The 19129-nt window shown below is 33.3% G+C and overlaps 1 protein-coding gene across 6 annotated transcripts; it reads right to left on the bottom strand.

Moving 5' to 3' along the window:
• Positions 1–322: 322 nt before the first annotated feature.
• Positions 323–19010, bottom strand: LOC143915433 (uncharacterized). 6 transcript variants are annotated; one of them, XM_077436085.1, is made up of 6 exons: positions 18963–19007; positions 18466–18878; positions 18212–18387; positions 18063–18127; positions 14170–14472; positions 799–1800 (listed from the first exon to the last, which is right to left on the bottom strand). In XM_077436085.1, the coding sequence occupies exons 5-6, from the start codon at positions 14335–14337 to the stop codon at positions 1465–1467; spliced, it is 504 nt and encodes a 167-aa protein (XP_077292211.1). In that variant the 5' UTR covers positions 14338–14472; positions 18063–18127; positions 18212–18387; positions 18466–18878; positions 18963–19007; the 3' UTR covers positions 799–1464. The 6 variants fall into 6 exon arrangements, 4 of the variants coding, with proteins under 4 accessions (XP_077292213.1, XP_077292210.1, XP_077292211.1 ...); XM_077436086.1 differs by having other exon boundaries at positions 938–1800; positions 18967–19010; XR_013260908.1 differs by lacking the exon at positions 799–1800 and having other exon boundaries at positions 12637–14472; positions 18466–18512; positions 18705–18878; positions 18967–19010.
• Between the last annotated feature and the right edge of the window lie 119 nt (positions 19011–19129).

The raw sequence follows: 19129 nt of genomic DNA, 5'->3' as shown, positions 1-19129 counted from the left end.
TTGGTATGATAGACTTTTTGGCTGCCAGATGTTTCGTTATAGAGATTTTAGTGACTTTTGGACGAGCGCTTTGTGGGCAATAATCACCGAACCATTTTTACGAGGTTTATATTAGTTTCACTTTTCGATTGTTTTGGACAAACTCTTCCAATCGCTTTGAATCTTTGACATTTCGCGAAGTTTGACCCCCGATATATTTAAATTGTGTCCGCAAGTCGATAGTGAAATAGAATCGTAATAAACATGTTTAAAAATTCAAATATTTTAGGGTCGGTGATAGTTAACCCTTTGCCATTAACCTTATTAAAAAAAAAGTCAAATTGAGGAAAGGCCTGATATTTGCCAAAAGTAATGTTTTATTAGTTTCATAAATAAAAAAATACAAAATATAGATTTTTTTTTTTAAATATAATGATTTACATCGGGTCACTATGTACATATGTATGTATACGTATATGGTATCCTGCATTAGTACTCCAGATATTAGAATGTTAATTAATTATTAGGCTTTCAAACATAATCTGCATACTTACTTTATTAACGACAAAATCTATCGAGAAATATTACGAGACAATTTCTCATCTCATTCAATGTGGAAAGAGAAAAATAATAAGTAGTGAATTAGTCTCGTTTCGAAACAATATCGTCTAAATACAGAGGTTCACAATTTTTATTAATATTAATATATATTATTTAATAAATATCATACAATGAATTTATTCTCCAAAATACAATTCGGTAAAACGTAAAAATGTCTGAAAACGACTTGAGCCGAAATAAATTATGCCTTTGATTTTTCAATGTTTATTTTTGTACATTTTATTTTATAAAAATAAAATGTACAAAAATACAATAGAGACTTTACAGGAAGCCTCAAAGCCTCACTGTGGTTTTAATACAAAAATAAAACAAGAATAACACAAATAATAAAAAAATTAAAAGCAAGTAAGAAATATGTATAGTGAAAAATAAGGAAATAATACAGATAATTATATCGTGTTATGTAGGATGTGTTCGACCAACTCAACATAACTGGCATTGAAGAGATCCACGGAGTGTGCCAGTAATTTGAGGAGTCGAACAGCTCTCGAGAGGGGGGAGTTCATGAGCATGTTAGTTTTAGCCCTAATTGGCAACAAGATATCATGCTTCCGCAAAACCGTATGATTTTATAGATTATTGTTAGATTATATTTTAGCGCGAACTTAGCACTTAACATTTGTCACTTTACATTTATGTATGTGGTTTTTCACCAGTGTGAATTGTCGTATGAACTTTCAAATAAAGTTTTGTTATAAAATTAGGAACCTTACACGGTCAATATTATTGATATTTTTTCAGTACTCGCCTTACCACGGACTATGGTCATTGGAAGTGTATCCTCGCCAAAATGTACGTATCGCAATAATTTTAGGTTTAATCGCTGGGTAATGGATTGATTTAAAAAGTGTGAACAGTATTCTCTCACTCATTGATTTTAACAGAATTCCTTTCCAGAGTTCCGAGGGAGGCCTCAAATAAAATATCATTTATGGCCTTTTCAGCATACAATCTTTGTAGGGGGTCCAAATTTTGTAGTTTTTCATACCATAACTTGACAATAATTGGGTTTTCTTCTGGTTTTTCAGAACTCTCGAGAAATGAACAAGCTTTTTGTAAAAGCTCAGTTTGCTGTGAAATAGTTCCTAGCAGCCGCTTTTTCTTTCGCGGTGGTTCAGAAAAGTGTTTTTCTCTTTGCTGGATAGATGACAGCGAAGTAGTTCTTTCTGCTTTCAGTTTGCTCACATCATAATCTTCATACTGCAAAAAAATATGTGATCGGTTAATAATGTCATTCATGCCAGACACCACGACAAATAAATATGTATGTATACGATTTGTACCATCTCAAAGTTGAGCAAACACAACCTTGTTTTTATAAATGATGGCTGGTTTATTACTAATATAATTGGTTTTATCAAATTTTACTGATTTATTCAAAATTTGTCGTATAGTGTGCACCACTTCGGTTGTCGTATAGTGCGGTCTAGGGCTTCCAAGCCGGTTTAAACCGAAACCGAAAAACCGGCTTTTTGACCATTTATCAAAAAAACGAAAACCGGCTTTTTGGCTTGATCAACCGGCTTTTTAAGGTTTTCTTTAATTAATGTTTTTTTCCTCAAAATTAACAATTATGAATTTCAAATTGTGTATAAACTCTCTTAGGTAATAGGCGTATATTTCTTTGGACAAAAAACGGTACATACTTTCTTTTTTGAGCGGTTTCTTTGAGATTTAGTAATGGACGAAGACCAATAAAATATTATTGAAAGTATGTAGTTTCAATGACCTACCCAACTTCAGGTATAAAAAACGTTACTATCGCAAATCCTTGTACATACTTGTCAACAACAAAACAGTAGTCGTAAACTCAAGTGATTTATGGCAAAATGCATAGGAATTCCCGAAATATAATTGATTTTTCTTCGAAGGAATTGGAAGGCTACATACCTACTTTTATTGTGGATTTAAAATTTGCATTTTAAATCCACAATAATTTGCAACGGTTTGTTTTTGGATTTTTAAGCTAAAACAGATGCGTAAAAACAGCTTCGAAATGTCTTTATCCCCTTGATATCTGTTTATCTATATCTTTGAATCTCGGCAGTTCTTAATATTTATTCACTATTTCACAATTATAGTTTTTTAGCGAGGTTACACATTATTTTTTTAATAATATATTCTTGATAGTAGCTTATTTAAATCATTTAATTATTTGTGCGCATTTAGGATCTGCCATTTTACGGCTGTGATATATTATACAAATTATATTTATTGTAATATTTGTAATAATAATATAAAATAATGATCTTATGAAAGTTCATAATGTTTATAACTCAATTTAATTCACAAAAAACTTAATATAATATATGTATATTTACATTTTTTTTTCGATATAAAAATTTTAAACTTAAAAAAAAATTTTAATTTTCTAAAAACGGTGAAAACCGTCCAACCGATTTTTTATTTGTAGAAAAACCGAAAACCGGCTTTTTATTTCGGGCGGTTTTTTGGAACCCCTAAGTGCAGTCAGGCCTCTGACCGCACTATGCGACAACCGAACGATCAGACACTTCACAACAGTACGTGACCAAATATTGTTTGTATGAAATTGTACATAGACATAACGATGAAATATTAGACATAACGCACTGCGCGACATTCGCATGACGTAGAACGACACCTTGCGTCAAAGTTGATTTTTCGACCAACTTTGACGCAAGGTGTCGTTGAGTGGGGGGTTGCCTTGCGACAATTATTCTCCTTCTCCTTCTTCGTGACTTTGAAATAGCATGTAGCCATAATATTTTGGGTTTTTTCGATTGTTCTTCTTCCTCGAATATCAAAGATACTATAATAGCGTCCATTTTGCTCCGAGGTATCGAACGAATGATTGACATAATTTACTGCAGTGTCGCATCGCTGTCGTTCAAGTGCGGTTTACCTAATATTGTCGCACACTGTTGTGAAGTATCGGATCGTTCGGTTGTCGTATAGTGCGGTCAGACCTTAAGTGTATAAACTCTAAATATATTCGGATTTAGACATGTGTTCAAACTGTTCTCTGATTGGTTGATCTCACCAGTAGATTTTATATATACAACCACCAGCCCGTTGTTAAGGCACTTTTTGATTCAACTGCTTGACTTTTAGTGGTTAATAACTTGTCATTAAACAACCATACTAGTAACTTGTGATTAAACTACCATACTAGTAACTAAGTGATTAAACTATCATACTAGTAGTTTGTGACTGGAACTATTGATTTGTGTTATAATTCGAGACTTGTATCATAAGTGTCAAAACGGGTTTGCTACAAATCGCTGCAAACGACGCGGCTGCATTTCGGTATTTGACGTCTCGACGAGATTGCGACTGTTTTAATTTAAGCATGTACGAGACGAGATATTCTTTGGGTTGCGTAGATGACATTCCGATGTGCATTGATGATTGGCAATTGTTAAAAAGGCAAAAATCGACATAAAAGTATGAAATGAGCATTGCAGCCGCGTCGTTTGCAGCGGTCTCCGTGACGAGCCAGAATGTTAAATTACAGAAAACGCAAATATCGGAAGGCAAAGATCGAAAATCAAAAAATCTAAAGTCGAAAGATAAAAAAAAGGGTGCATGGTACATACTCACTTAATTTGCGCGAGCAGGATACAACAGGAACAAGAGGAATGGGCTTTTCCTCCCGTATTAATGTGCGCGCGCAGAATACGGGAGGAATAGCCTGTTCTTCTTGTTCCTGTTGTACCCTGCTCACGCAAATTAAGTGAGTATGTACCGTTTACCATGCACCCTTTTTTTGATCTTTCGACTTAAGATCTTTCGATTTTCGATCTTTGCCTTCCGATATTTGTGTTTTCTGTAATTTAACATTCTGGCTCGTCACGTAGACCCCGTTTGCAGCGATTTGTAGCGGAGCGCCCCGTAACACCAAGAACACTAGATGAGTGACGTGAAACCGTTCGTGAATATGGATCTCGACAATAATTTTTCAAAATAGTGGCAATCGACAGAAAACACCATACAGCATCATACATACAACATTATTTTCGTTCGTAATGGTGGACGCGAAAATTAACGGTCGTATTTCAGATGGAAGTGCGTTGCACATATTCCAAATTTAGAGAATTTATGCAAAAAAAGCTCTGAATTTACCAGGACCAGCATCTTTACCCAACACAAAATAAACTGTCCCCATACGTATTCGTCACAGACAAAGCTTTTAGACTTACAGTCCCTGACCAGAATATTACGCCACCCCTCTCGAGATGCGTTTGGGTAAATTTGTCACGGTCGTAAATAACTCATTATGGGAACTTTTGACCTCATTTTTTTTGTGATCTTATCCTTAAATGCAACTCTATTCACTAGCAAAAAATATCGGTGGATTATCCCTCAAAAGGTCTTCAAAAACAAAAGAAAGATGTTTGAAATCGGTTTGCGTCTGAATTTTGTTCAATATTGACGTGCGTTTCCGTTAAAATCATTCATTATTTTGTGAAAAGCACTGTGTTTTTTTCTCTTTTACTGCAACTTTATCATATTTCTAAGGTAAGTTGGTATTTAATATCTCGAAATTTTACTTTGTTTTATGATTTAAATTGCTTGTAAAACTTTTATTGGATTTTTTTAGATGGGTAGAAAATCAGATCTTTCTAAAGAAAAAATTCGGGTGTGACCAACCCATGACTTTATCTATGTATTTGAGGAATATAAGAAGGTTACAAAACAAAATTCGATATTGAACTAATAACTATGATAGCGATACAAATTGAGCGCAAATATATGCAAATACTTGCACAAGACAAAATTTCTACTTCCGGTTGGCGGATTTCGTTCAAATTTTTTTAATTATTTAAAATCAGTATAATTATTATACACATTTAATATCAAGAGGATAAAAATAATTTAAAAGGTCAAAATAAAATAATGAAATATTGTTTTTAAAAAAAATACTACTTCCGGTTTACGAATTCTGACCAAAACGTTACCAAATCTAAGTTAGTACATAAACAACACAAATATAAATTTTCAGCTTAATACGTTCAGGGGCGTGGACAGGATCCAGGCGACAACATTTTTGACCTTTCTAATAGGAGAAAATCCCACTTCCGGTTCATTAAATTTGATGGTTTTATTTTTTATTTTTACTTAAAATCACTATCTCTATTGTACACAATAAATATCAAGACGCTTAAAATAATTTAACAGGTCAAAATAAAATAATTAAAAAATAATGAAATATTGTTTTTAAAAAAAATACAACTTCCGGTTTACGAATTCTGACCAAAACGTTACCAAATCTAAGTTAGTACATAAACAACACAAATATAAATTTTCAGCTTAATACGTTCAGGGGCGTGGACAGGATCCAGGCGACAACATTTTTGACCTTTCTAATAGGAGAAAATCCCACTTCCGGTTCATTAAATTTGATGGTTTTATTTTTTATTTTTACTTAAAATCAATATCTCTATTATACACAATAAATATCAAGAAGCTTAAAATAATTTAAAAGGTCAAAATAAAATAATGAAAAAATAATGAAATATTGTTTTTAAAAAAAATACTACTTCCGGTTTACGAATTCTGACCAAAACGTTACCAAATCTAAGTTAGTACATAAAGAATATAAATATAAATTTTCAGCTTAATACGTTCAGGGGTGTGGTCAGGATCCAGGCGACAACATTTTTGACCTTCCTTCCGGATGCTTCCGGAAGGGAAAAAATCCCACTTCCGGTTTATTAAATTTAGTGATTTTTTTTTATTTTAATCACATTGATACAAGAATTATACTTGAATTTTTCCGTGAAGACCACACATGTTTAAGGGGTCGAAAAAAATAGTGGAAGACAAATCGAACAAGAGTAAACTGCCACTTTCGGTTGACGGACGCTTACCAAATTTTATACATAACTTGGTATTGAGCTTAAACTGATCGATATGAAATTTCAGTTCGATAAATCAAAAGGGTTTTGAGAAAAACATAAAAAACCTCGATTCTCTAGAGTAAAAGTACTACTTCCGGTTCAGATAAAAAGATTTAAAAAATATAAAATTATAAAAATTATTATTTCTAGTACATGTAAAAAAAAATCAGTCCAATTCAGTTAGTAGTTTGGGAGAAAATCGAATTCAAAAACATAAAAAAAAGAGGACACCTATAAGGGGAGGTACCATTTCCGGTCAACTTAAAAATTTGAAAAAATTTACGTAGTGTCTATAAAAATTTCATTAACCGATACTAAGTTTCGGTTCGATAGGACTAACGGTGTTGAAAAAATCCCCAAAGTACACAGACACACACACACACATTTTTTCTAGATCATTAAAACGTGGTCAGTAATCGATTCTGAGTTCGAATCAGTCAAAATCTCGAGTTCGAATTTTCGCATGATCACAAAACTTCATCTATTGTTACTACGTACATAGATAAAGTAAAAATTGCAAGCATTACATCATTATTAAATACAGGAAAGTTTTCTCAAAACAAAATCGCGACAATGGAGGGTGTTAGTAGGGCGTCTATTAGAAAAATAAAACAAAATCTGGAGACTGATTGCGACCCCACACTCAAGCGGCGAGCTAATAGTGGTACTAAAAAAAAATTTGGCCCTCGTGTGGATCGAAAAATCGCCAGGCTGTTCCCAAGAATCGATTTACTACAAAAAAAAATATTCAACAACAATTAAAGGACGAAAACGTGAAATATCTACGTCAACAATACGACGTCGTTTGGTCCAAGCTGGATTGAAAGTACGGCTACCTGCAAAGAAGCCAATGTTGACCAAAATAATGCGAAAATCTCGTTTAAATTGGGCCAGACACCATCAAAACTTCTCTCTGAATGATTGGAAACTGTTAATTTAATATGAAAAAAAATAATTATGAAATTAGACTAAATTTACAAAATCATTAATATGTGATTAATATGAGACCAAACGAAGTCGTACTGTTGACGTAGATATTTCACGTTTTCGTCCTTTAATTGTTGTTGAATATTTTTTTTTGTAATAAATCGATTCTTGGGAACAAGCCTGGCGATTTTTCGATCCACACGAGGGCCAAATTTTTTTTTAGTACCACTATTAGCTCGCCGCTTGAGTGTGGGGTCGCAATCAGTCTCCAGATTTTGTTTTATTTTTCTAATAGACGCCCTACTAACACCCTCCATTGTCGCGATTTTGTTTTGAGAAAACTTTCCTGTATTTAATAATGATGTAATGCTTGCAATTTTTTCTATAGAAAGATCTGATTTTCTACCCATCTAAAAAAATCCAATAAAAGTTTTACAAGCAATTTAAATCATAAAAAAAAGTAAAATTTCGAGATATTAAATACCAACTTACCTTAGAAATATGATAAAGTTGCAGTAAAAGAGAAAAAAACACAGTGCTTTTCACAAAATAATGAATGATTTTAACGGAAACGCACGTCAATATTGAACAAAATTCAGACGCAAACCGATTTCAAACATCTTTCTTTTGTTTTTGAAGACCTTTTGAGGGATAATCCACCGATATTTTTTGCTAGTGAATAGAGTTGCATTTAAGGATAAGATCACAAAAAAAATGAGGCCAAAAGCTCCCATAATGAGTTATTTACGACCGTGACAAATTTACCCAAACGCATCTCGATAGGGGTGGCGTAATATTCTGGTAAGGGACTGTACATACATATAATAAACTTTGTAAAAATCGTTGACTCTATCCCAATATGAACTCAACAGAAAGCTATCGAGAGCTCGAAAATATTTCTGGGATTCTTGCTTCCAGATTTGGTGTTTTCCACAAACCAATTTAAATTAACAAAAGTTTTTACAAATTTAACTTTAAAAACGTCATAACAGATACAAAGAAAATGAAAACCTTTGCGACTGCTACAGTAAAGAAGTAACATTGTGAAAAGAATACGTACGTGTTAAATATGTTTCCGCGAACAAACATTCTCAGACAAAAATATATATTTGTATTCTTAATGTACTAACTTAGAGCTGATAAGTAAAGGGCGGATAGGGAGCGTGCTTTTTCCAGGAATCGGGACGGTTTGGCTCTATTTACAAAGCTAGAGTGCAAAAAAAAAGGTTCGGCGAACCTTTAACAAAGCACGGCGAACAATTGGACAATGAAAGGCGCGCTTTGGGTCCGCTCACTACAGTGATAAGGTTTTGGTCAGAATTCGTAAACCAGAAGAAGTATTTTTTTGTAAAACAATATTCATTATTTAATTTTGACCTTTAAAATTATTTTTATTTTCTTGTTATTTAATGTGTATAATATTTATAGTGATTTTAAGTAATAACAAAATTTCGAACAAAATCCAAAAACCGGAAGTAGAACTTTTGTCTTATGTAATTTTCCCTACATTTGCGCTCAATTTGTATCGAAAACGCTGCCATAACCGGTATGTGTGAACGTGTATGTATGTTTAATTATCGAATTTCATTTTGTGACCTTCTTATATTCTTCAAATACATAGACAAAGTCATGGGTTGGTCCCATCCGAATTTTTTTTTCATATTAAACAATTAAATATAAAAATTAAATAAAATATATTTAAAAGGTATTTGAAAAAAATTCGACCGCGTGCGGATCGAACACAGGACCAACACATTTCTTTTAATCTAATTTTATTTAATAACTTAATTGGCCAACAGCCATGTGATGATATCATGGCTAAAGTGCAGATCCGAGTCAGTGGCTGTTCAGTGTGTGTGTGTGTGTGTGTGTGTGTGTATTTGACGTTTGAGCTTCCGTTTCGCTCGCATCCACATATTCTCAACATTTTAATTATGCAATTTACTATAATTCGGATCCACAAACCTCTCTTGGTGAACCATAAACGAATTGAAAACGCAAACGAGTGAAAAAAAAAAACTGGTAATCATTTAGAATAGCGAGTGTCTGTTCTGACGTAAGATCCAAAATGGTCGCCACGGTAGTATTGCCAGTGCAATGAAAAAACACTTGAATTAAATTGTCATTATCCCGCATCTATGTATATTGAGCAATTCTCTCCAATTACCGTCAGAAACGAATTCTTACACACAAATTCTTGTAAATAATCAAAGTACAATGTAAATAATCCGCGACTTGGTAATTGGATTATTACTCACATTGCGATGGTCACAAAGACAATTTTTGCTATGAAAACCGTGAATGCGGAATATTTGGCACTCGAGTTTTCGTTAGTATGATGGACTTTTCGGCGGCCAGATGTTCCGTTATAAAGATTTTAGTGACTTTTGGGGGAGCGCTTTGTGACCAATGATCCCCAACCCCGCGACATGTACCAAATCGACGTTTCGGCTTTCGTTTCGCTCACATCCACACATTTTCAATGAACCAAAAACGAAAGCACGTATCTCCGTTTGTGAGCCGACAAATTATTATTCTCGAGAAATTAAAGCGGTTTCTTATTACTAAAGACCGGAAAACCAAGATGCCGTCTTGAAAAAAACGGACCCAGAGGGTGCTGTGTATTGTTCATTTCATTGTTAAAGGTTTGCCGAACGTTTTTTTTTTACTCTAGCTTTGTAAATAGAGCTAAACCGCCCCGATTCCTGGAAAAAGCACTGTGTTTATCCGGTGTCTACTTATTACACTGACAATACTGCCGTGGCGGACATTTCGGATCTTACGTCAAATACACACATACACTTACACACTGACTCGGATCTGCACTTGAGCCGATACTTCATCGGGTACAACACTAGTCAATAATAATAACTTAATCAAAGTGGGCAAAGCATTGGTGACGTACCGCAATTTCAACTAGTCGGTACTGGTTGTTTTGGTGAGAATTCTCTGGCTGTTCAATCTTGTCCAGAAAATTCAGTGCGTAGAACGTCCAGGATGTAGGAGAATATACGTCATCTGGTGAATCACCGGAACTTTTCGATGCTATAATCTTCTTCAGTTCCTTGCGGTAGTTAGAACGCAGCGAGTTGATTTTTCTCTTGACGTCGATAACAGTCGCTCCCGGTTTCAATCGAATGTAAATACGCAATAACTTGCCAAGTGCGGCATTCCTCTTGAATTTATTGCAATAATCTGGATGAGTCTGATCCCACAGGAGCGGAAGCGTTTCATAGTTCTCGATAAATTTTCGAAGGAGTTTCGCATCGCTATTTGACAAATTGTCCGCAGGTGATTCTGTGTCACTATCACGGCTTGAAGGCTCGTTATAGTACGTAGGGTCTTCCATGTTGACACACTATTCACCAATGATTGACGTAATATTGACGCAGCGCACCCGACACGCCACACGCTCAGTATACTGACAGTACCCCCTCCACTTTTGGTATTAAATGCCCGCAACTCGGATGCTTAAGCGGACAATACACGATCAATAATACTGCCACTACTGCACGCCAAAGTATTAGTGACAGTATCCCCTCCACTCTAAATATTCTCGACAGTTTACACGTTCAAGAATAGCTTCGAAGTAATTACGATATTATTGACCTTGTAGGATCCGAAGGTAAACGTCAGTAATATTGATCGTGTAAGGTGCCTTTATGTATCGCACACACAATGTGTATGCATGTGACACAATGTGACCATTCTTTCGAATTGAAAACCAGGATATTTTATATATTTTTTAAGGTTCGGTGATTACTAGTCAAATGTGAACCGGTCACAGGACAACTGGTCGCGCTAGATCGGTCACACGTGATCACCCGTCACACTAAAACTGGTCACGAGAAAACTTGTCACACCCTAAAACTGGTCACACCCTAAAATCGGTCAACCAGTTTTCTCGTGACCGATTTTAGGGTGTGACCAGTTTTCTCGTGACCAGTTTTAGTGTGACGGGTGATTACGTGTGACCGATTGTCCTGTGACTGGTTCACATATGACTAGTAGTCCGTTTACCATTTTTAATTACTTCCATTAATAAAGGCTTACATAAAGAATAAATTTTCTTTGACGCTCTTATAAAATTCTACGCAGAACTGGTTAAAATTATTCTTATCGATTAGCAAACATTTTAGAGTTTTAACATTCAATATAGCGTTTTATCACCGGAACAAAAATTTTCATCGAAGAAAAAATCTTTCGGCAGATGCATATGTTCCTGGTAAACAAAGACAATATTTGACTAATTTGCCAATATTTTTGTATGAGACATGATTTTCGCTGAAGGTTTTGTATATTAAAATTCATCTATTAGATAAAAAAAAGTGCACTGGTTGTACTAGGACAGATACTCAAAAAACCAGCACTGTACTAGTAAAAACAGAACGAATGGTCACCGTAATGTACATATGTTACTGTCGAAATGTTTTTTCAGTTGAAATATGTATATACCAACTAGCGTTTTAGGTCATTCATATTCGAATACAATTCAACTAGTAAATTATATCTCTACAAAGCGCAAATATGTTGTTGTAATATAATAGCTGAGTTTTGACAGCTCTGATGTTTTAACAAATGCCTTATTATTTGTTAGGTATTAAGAATAAAGGTAAGGAGTACAGTATAACGATAATTCTAAAAATGTGTTCAAAACAAAAAAATGTGACTTTCCAGCTCAATTTACTAGTCGAGTGACATTTGCCAAAACCTAATCTCTCTATTTAACCTGATATGTACTAAAATATAGTTGAACTGTATTTTCAGTTGTAATGTATTTTTACCAGTTGAAATATAATTTACAGGGCTATTTATTCTATATATTCCGCCATATGAATCGACTTATTCGGGTTAGTTGGGATATATTCTAACTAGTCAAAATATATAACAACTGAAAATATACTTCAACTTTAACTATGGTGATCATATTTGTTTGAAGAAAATAAAGACGTATAAATAATCGTTTTATAACTAAAAAAAATGCTTTCTAAGTTTATAACATTTACTATAAAATATTAGCATACGAAACTTATAATTTTAATTTATCATATTTATTACACATAGGGTTGCCAATGCAGTCATTTTGACTGCATTCTCTGGAGTGTTTTTGGTAATTTATTTTATTTTTATTTTTATTTCATTTCATACCAGGAAGGCATTACAGGTAAACCCCAATGCGCCTTCCTGGCCAAATCACAAACAATACAGCATTTTTTTTTTTTATTATATACATAAGTCGCTAAATTACGAGACACTGACTTAAACTCGACAATTAACGAGACATCTATGAATTGTACATACATTTTTATTGTAATATTTACATTAATCATACTCAAATAGTGGTGACATAGTGGGTAGGAAGGATTTTTAGCCAATTTTTAATCGGGAATCGTTTCAACAATGAAATCAGAGAAAATTGGCAAACTCTGATAGGAAACGATCAACCAGGAGTCACAAATCCTGGTCTGACCAGCAGCATTACAGATATACTCAGAAAAATTCTTTTCAATCGAGGTCAGCTCAAGGGATCGAACTCGGCGCCTCTCAGTGTTAAGCAGAAGCTTAACGACCGAGCCACGCTGCTGGCTAATATATATTCACATACGATTGACAGTGATTCCCATATTTGAAGATGGAAATGTAGGAGAAACCGTTCCAGCCGCACGTTCTAAGCGTTCCAGGCCGCACTTCGAGTGTGTTTTTACCGTAGTCTTGTATCCCAGTGTCCATAACAAACCATTCAGGACAACCAAGTGTCCCAGTTTATTGCTTTAATGTAGATTCTACCAACGTATTGTATATGTATTTGCATTCTATGATTTTTTGAAAACACCACCACAGCCTTGTGTACCCTCTACTTAGCCCGAAATAAGCATCGGTTGAAGGGAGAGGCAAATTAGGAATTTGCTGGGTAGTGCGTGAATCTGAGCAGATTTCGCATGTAATAATAATGAGAGCGAGACAGAAGTTGCTCTTATAGGACGATTGGTAAAAATTACATTTCAGATACGATAGGATCTGCCGTACTTTACGAGGCAATTGAAAACCTTTCGCTTGTTGGACAACGAATGTGAAAAGTCCAAAATCCTAAAAGTTCAGCGGTCTAATTGCGTTTTCAGGTTATTTTTATTTGGAATATCTGAAATTGCTAACTTTATATTGTTTTTTTTTTTTTTTTTAAGGACTGTCCCTACGAATTTAAAATGTAATTATAGATTCGAAATGAAGTTATTAAATAATACTTAATCACTAATATACTAGTCAATGGAATTCAGTTTTATAATTTATTATAATATGTACGTACGTATATTTGTCTGAACATAAATTGACATTTCTTTGTAAGCATTTTTGAACAGTAATAACTAGAGCGCGGATAGAGACCGTGCTTTTTCCAGGAATCGGGGCGGTTTGGCTCTATTTACAAAGCTAAAGTCCAAAAAAAAAGGTTCGGCGAACCTTTAACAATGCATTTACAACAATTGAACAATGAACGGCGCGTTCTGGGTCCGCTCTTTAGTAATCACACATGTATTTATATTAATCACGGTGAAAAACTCGCATTTCGTTCATCAACAAACAAAAAAAATTATTTATAACTAGCAATCTTTAAATGTTTCAAATAGAATGTGAGCTTCTGTCATGCAGAATCTTCATTATTTAAATATTAAAACCTTGAAGTCACATCTAATTAGTTGATTTAAAAATAAAGTATATTATACAGTATACATATGTATCAATTAGTGTAAAATGGATATAATACCAGTGAAACTTCCTCAGTTTTGAAACTTGAAGACTTGATGTTGGCATCTTCTTTCAAAACACATGTTTGCTGATTATTGGTATCTTCGTCAATAGAGGTAGTGGACTTGGAATCAGTTTCCATTTGTTCCCAACTTAAATCTTCTAGCGCAATCTCTTCTACTTTCATATTTGAACACTTGTATAATCTGGATATCTGCTTATTTTCACTTTCAGTACATATATTTTTAAAATTTAAAAACAATATCAACTTGGATTGACACAACGAGCATATTTTATCTGGAAGTCTATCGTTTTTCGCCACCTGCAAAGGAATTACTTCAGTTTAGTTTGTTGAAAAAGGATACATTAAACAAGTTTTCGATTGCTTGTATTGAAAAGAGTCGACCTGTAGCTGACAGCATTTCCGAATTTGTTCAGGAAGTGATTGGATATTGTCTCGGATTGAAACAGACAAATCAGTAGGTGTTATTATTTGCAAACAAAGTCGACATTCCATTGCTTTTCGTATTTTATGACTTCCAATCAAATATAACAATTAATTAGTACGAAATTATCCCATCGCTACGACAAATCACCGGCGAAAATATACATATATAAAGTTTATATATAGCCGGCGAATGTTCCACGTGTTTCGACTATGAACATAGTGGACGAACTGTCACATTGAAATGTCAAATATAGATTCAAAATGGGCCCTGCTACACAGTCAATACGGATCACAATTCTCGTTTAAACAGTATTACTTCAAGTTTACGATATTGATGGAGGGTTTTGAACTGTCAATATTATCAACAATACAGGTTTTTAGCACACCTTGGTTTACGGCCAGTACCTCGGGTGCCGCCACATATATATATACTAGTGAATAGCCCGATGAAATATCATCGCATGGGTATAAAATTATTATATACCCGTATAAAACTAAAAAAAAATCCGGAACCGGAACCGTTATTTTCGTAGACAGATAGTTTTCAATTCTTTATTTGTAATAATTTTCAATTCTTTAAGTTAACGTTAACAAAACGTAATATTTTCCGATTATACACAAACGGTCATTGACCTCGTAACGTTGAATATTATTATTACACATAACAAATTACGTGCATATACATATGATGTGTATTTACAACACGTATTCTGGGCGAGGATATGACTTACGGCGCGGGCTCGTGAGGACATTGCGTTTGGATCGGAGGGTCCGAGGTTCGATTCCCGGCGCCCGCGGTGAATGAAATCAATTTTTTTCTCGAATATCGTCAAAATATAAATAATTTAAATTATAATTATAATTTAATTGAAAATAAATACAAAAAAAATGGTTCAAAACCTCGCTAAATGAAATTATTAAAATTACGTATTTTTATATGGCGAGAAGGAATATTTCAATTAATGTTTAAAAAAAAAAGGGCGAAATGAAAAATTGGATTTGGCGTGATGTCCGTGACTATTAGCTCAATTTAGACCTATATTCAGGCTATTGGGGTGATCGGTTCGAGTCGCGAAAAGTCGTCTCGTCGAAAAATGAATTTATCGATTTTTATCGATTCATTCATTATGTTCGGCGAGAGTTAGGATACACACACACACACACACACACACAGATTACCGTCTTTATATATGATATATATAAATTCGCTTACCAGTTCAATAAACACAAATTAAGCTTAAAATAAACAAAGTAAAATTCAATTCAACAAAATAAATGAAGTTATGGACACAAATGCACTTTACCGCCAATACAACGTTGACACCAACAAAAACCTTAACTATTTTTACTAACCTCTTCTTATTAAGTACAAAATATCAATTTTTTAAGTTCAAATAAATTGATACAAAAACTTTTTAAGTATAAATTAAAAATCGACCTGTAGTTGCTGCGAAAACTATTTTTTTTATATCGTCTCGCCGCGTTCTAGGGTTGCCAACATTGTGCCAATGCTGACCCGGAGAATTTTTTTTTTTGTGGAATTGGGGTGGTTTTAATATAAAAAAAATCTTAGCAATGCAGAAGAATTACAAAAAATCAAGTAAATACGAATAGTTTTAATAGGAATCATATTATTTATTAATTTTATTCATATACATATGACAAAAAAATATAAAATTTTAATTATAGACAATTTATTTATTATTAAAATATTTAATATATGTGTATCATGAAAATACATATACATACATATGTAGATAGGTAGAACTATGTATACTAAACGGTGCGCAAATGGTTGTCCCAAACTAACATAGTAACAACTAACAATTAATTATTAATAAAAAAAAAGTTTTTTAAAAACATACCTCTTCTATAATTTGTATATAAAATTATTATTTTGAATAAAAATATCAATAATTTTATTTTACTACCGCCATCTATATTTAAAACTAATAAACAAACGGTGGATAAACGTCAACGACTATCTCGCCGGGCAGACTTAAAACGCGTCTTACACGATATTTTTGCAATCATAATGGCGGAGGATCGATTTACTTATATTGATGACCAAAATGAGCAATATGGCAAAGTATGAAAACGATCGGATAAGAGGCAAACTTTTTCCTGAATTGTAAATAAATCATAAGTGAAACGTAAAGGAGGTATGTAATAATAATAATAAAAAAAAATAGAGAAAATAATCAAGAATATAATTTTATCACGATGGGAAAATAAAAAAGAATGCGCGCGCTCACATTCGTCTGTACAAAACAACAATAAGTGAAAAAAGTATATATAAAAAAATATTTATAAAATAATATAACCAAACTACACGATGTGCCACATGTCAAATAATTCCAGAATAATAAACCATCAAATATTGATCGAATCTAATATATAATTTAGAAAGAGACTTTATATGTAAATAATTAATGTTGGATGGCAATTGTTGGGAAAGTTTCTATGACGATATGAAAAATTAATCTGAATTACCAGTTCGGACTTAACTAAATTTAAGCCGAATATATTTCTGTCATTCCTCCAAATAGATGCCATTATAGAAAAAATGCCTTCAACAAATACATTGTTGATTGGGATGGACAAAACTTTACATACTATTTTTTTTAATTTCAGTCATGTTTTCGACTGTTTTAAAAATTGACACTCCGATCAGCTCCGTGCTTGGACAGTTATAATTATTACGCAGATTATGAATATGTTGTTTGATAATATTAATTTCGTCATATAATCGATCTTCATTAATTTATATTTTCAAAACAGGGGCAATTTTCAGAACTTTGTCATATTTCAGATAATTTTTCTTAATTTTTAATGCAGTTAAATATTTATAACAACTATTTTCAAAATCATAATATTTGTGTATGTAACTATTGGCACGTTCATATACTCCTCTCGCTTGTACTGTAAATTCTGATTCTGATATGTTTGACTGAGATGCTTGAATGATTCCCAAATTTTGCTCCCATAGAAATTATCCTACAGTCGAGATTTTAACTTTTCTTTGCATTGAAACATAACATCGTGTAATTCGGTTGCTGTTATGTCACTTTTCTCTAAAATTAATATTGATTCACACATGAAATTAAGAAAATGTGATATAAAGTATCATTTACTCGCCAAAGCAACGGCGAAACCAATTATTTCGTATACAATAATGGAATCGCTCGCACTAACTTCTATTTTATATATTTTAGCCAACTATTGATTGAAAAAAATTCCCAACATACTATTTAACTCTGACAGTCAATTCAGTATATTGTTGAGATCTGTGACTCAAATCTCCCCAAAAAATTGAATAGCTTACCAGTATCAAAAGAAATCACCTGACACAAATAGCCAGCCCAAAAATAAAGGTCCTTTTCATTTTTATCACAAAGGAAACTTGCATAATATTATAAAAATAAAATAAATTTATCAAAATATTGTCATTTGTAGGTATTTACCTGGTTCTGTATCTATAATAGGCAGATATCGGCGTCCAAGATGCTTTTATGCACAACAAATGGTCCTACAAAGCAAGAGAGCAAAAAAAAGGTTGATAATAGTAAATAAATTTTGTTAAATCGACGTATAGAAATTTTTAAAATCATACAGCCTTTTACAAATTGAACATCATTCTTCAATAAGATTTATATTCACGGATAATAACGATTTATTCACCCAGTTTGGATAAGATTTGTCGGGATACATTTCACTCACGAAATTCTTTACAAAACTAACGAAGTTATCGTTAATTATGTTTTGTCGCAAAGTTCTCATTAACCGCAACTAAAATGAATAATATTTATAGATAAAATAAATCTTAGAAGGGATTTTGTTCATCAAAAAATATATTTAAAATTAAACCTGATAAGCTATGTTGTGTACAGATAATAGATGATAAGAGATGGTCTCTACAATTGAATACAAATACACACACATGTACAGTTTTCGTTGCAAGTCGAACACGTACAGTTTACGTCGATTGGCCGTCATTAGAAAATTTCTTATTTATCAAAATTATCTGGTCTAGTGTTTACTAGCGCACAGCCAAATCTCTGCAATTTATATAATTTAGGTGTATCGTGACTCGTAATATGACTTACCTGTGTATCGACAGGCATAAATACAGGTGTTTCCACAGCATAATGTGGAAGTTCCATTAATTCGGTTCTCGTCTTAGTTTGACTAAACTAAACGCTTTAGTTTGACTAAACTAAACGCCTTAGTTTGTGCAAAGTCATACTTTATACGTAATAAGACGCGATTGCGACTTCCTTCTGAAATTAGCGAAATCGGCAATTAAATACACTGCAAATCTGTAAACAATTAATTTAGAAATGATTGTGTAAATCATGAAGCACCAACACGTGCGCCACACTTTCAAACATTCTCGTGACAGCTGCTGTGGTAAAATTTTGGTCGTGATACGTCGATGCTCGACCAAACAAATCGACTTTTTGCCACCAGATAGTTATACATATACATACATACTTATTATCAGAGATCGGCGTCGAAGATGTTTTTATGT

The sequence above is a fragment of the Arctopsyche grandis genome, chromosome 8 (genome assembly GCF_051622035.1).
Source record: "Arctopsyche grandis isolate Sample6627 chromosome 8, ASM5162203v2, whole genome shotgun sequence".
Taxonomy (NCBI): domain Eukaryota; kingdom Metazoa; phylum Arthropoda; class Insecta; order Trichoptera; family Hydropsychidae; genus Arctopsyche; species Arctopsyche grandis.
The sequence above is the reverse complement of the archived record's forward strand: the minus strand, read 5'-3'. Positions and strand labels throughout refer to the sequence as shown.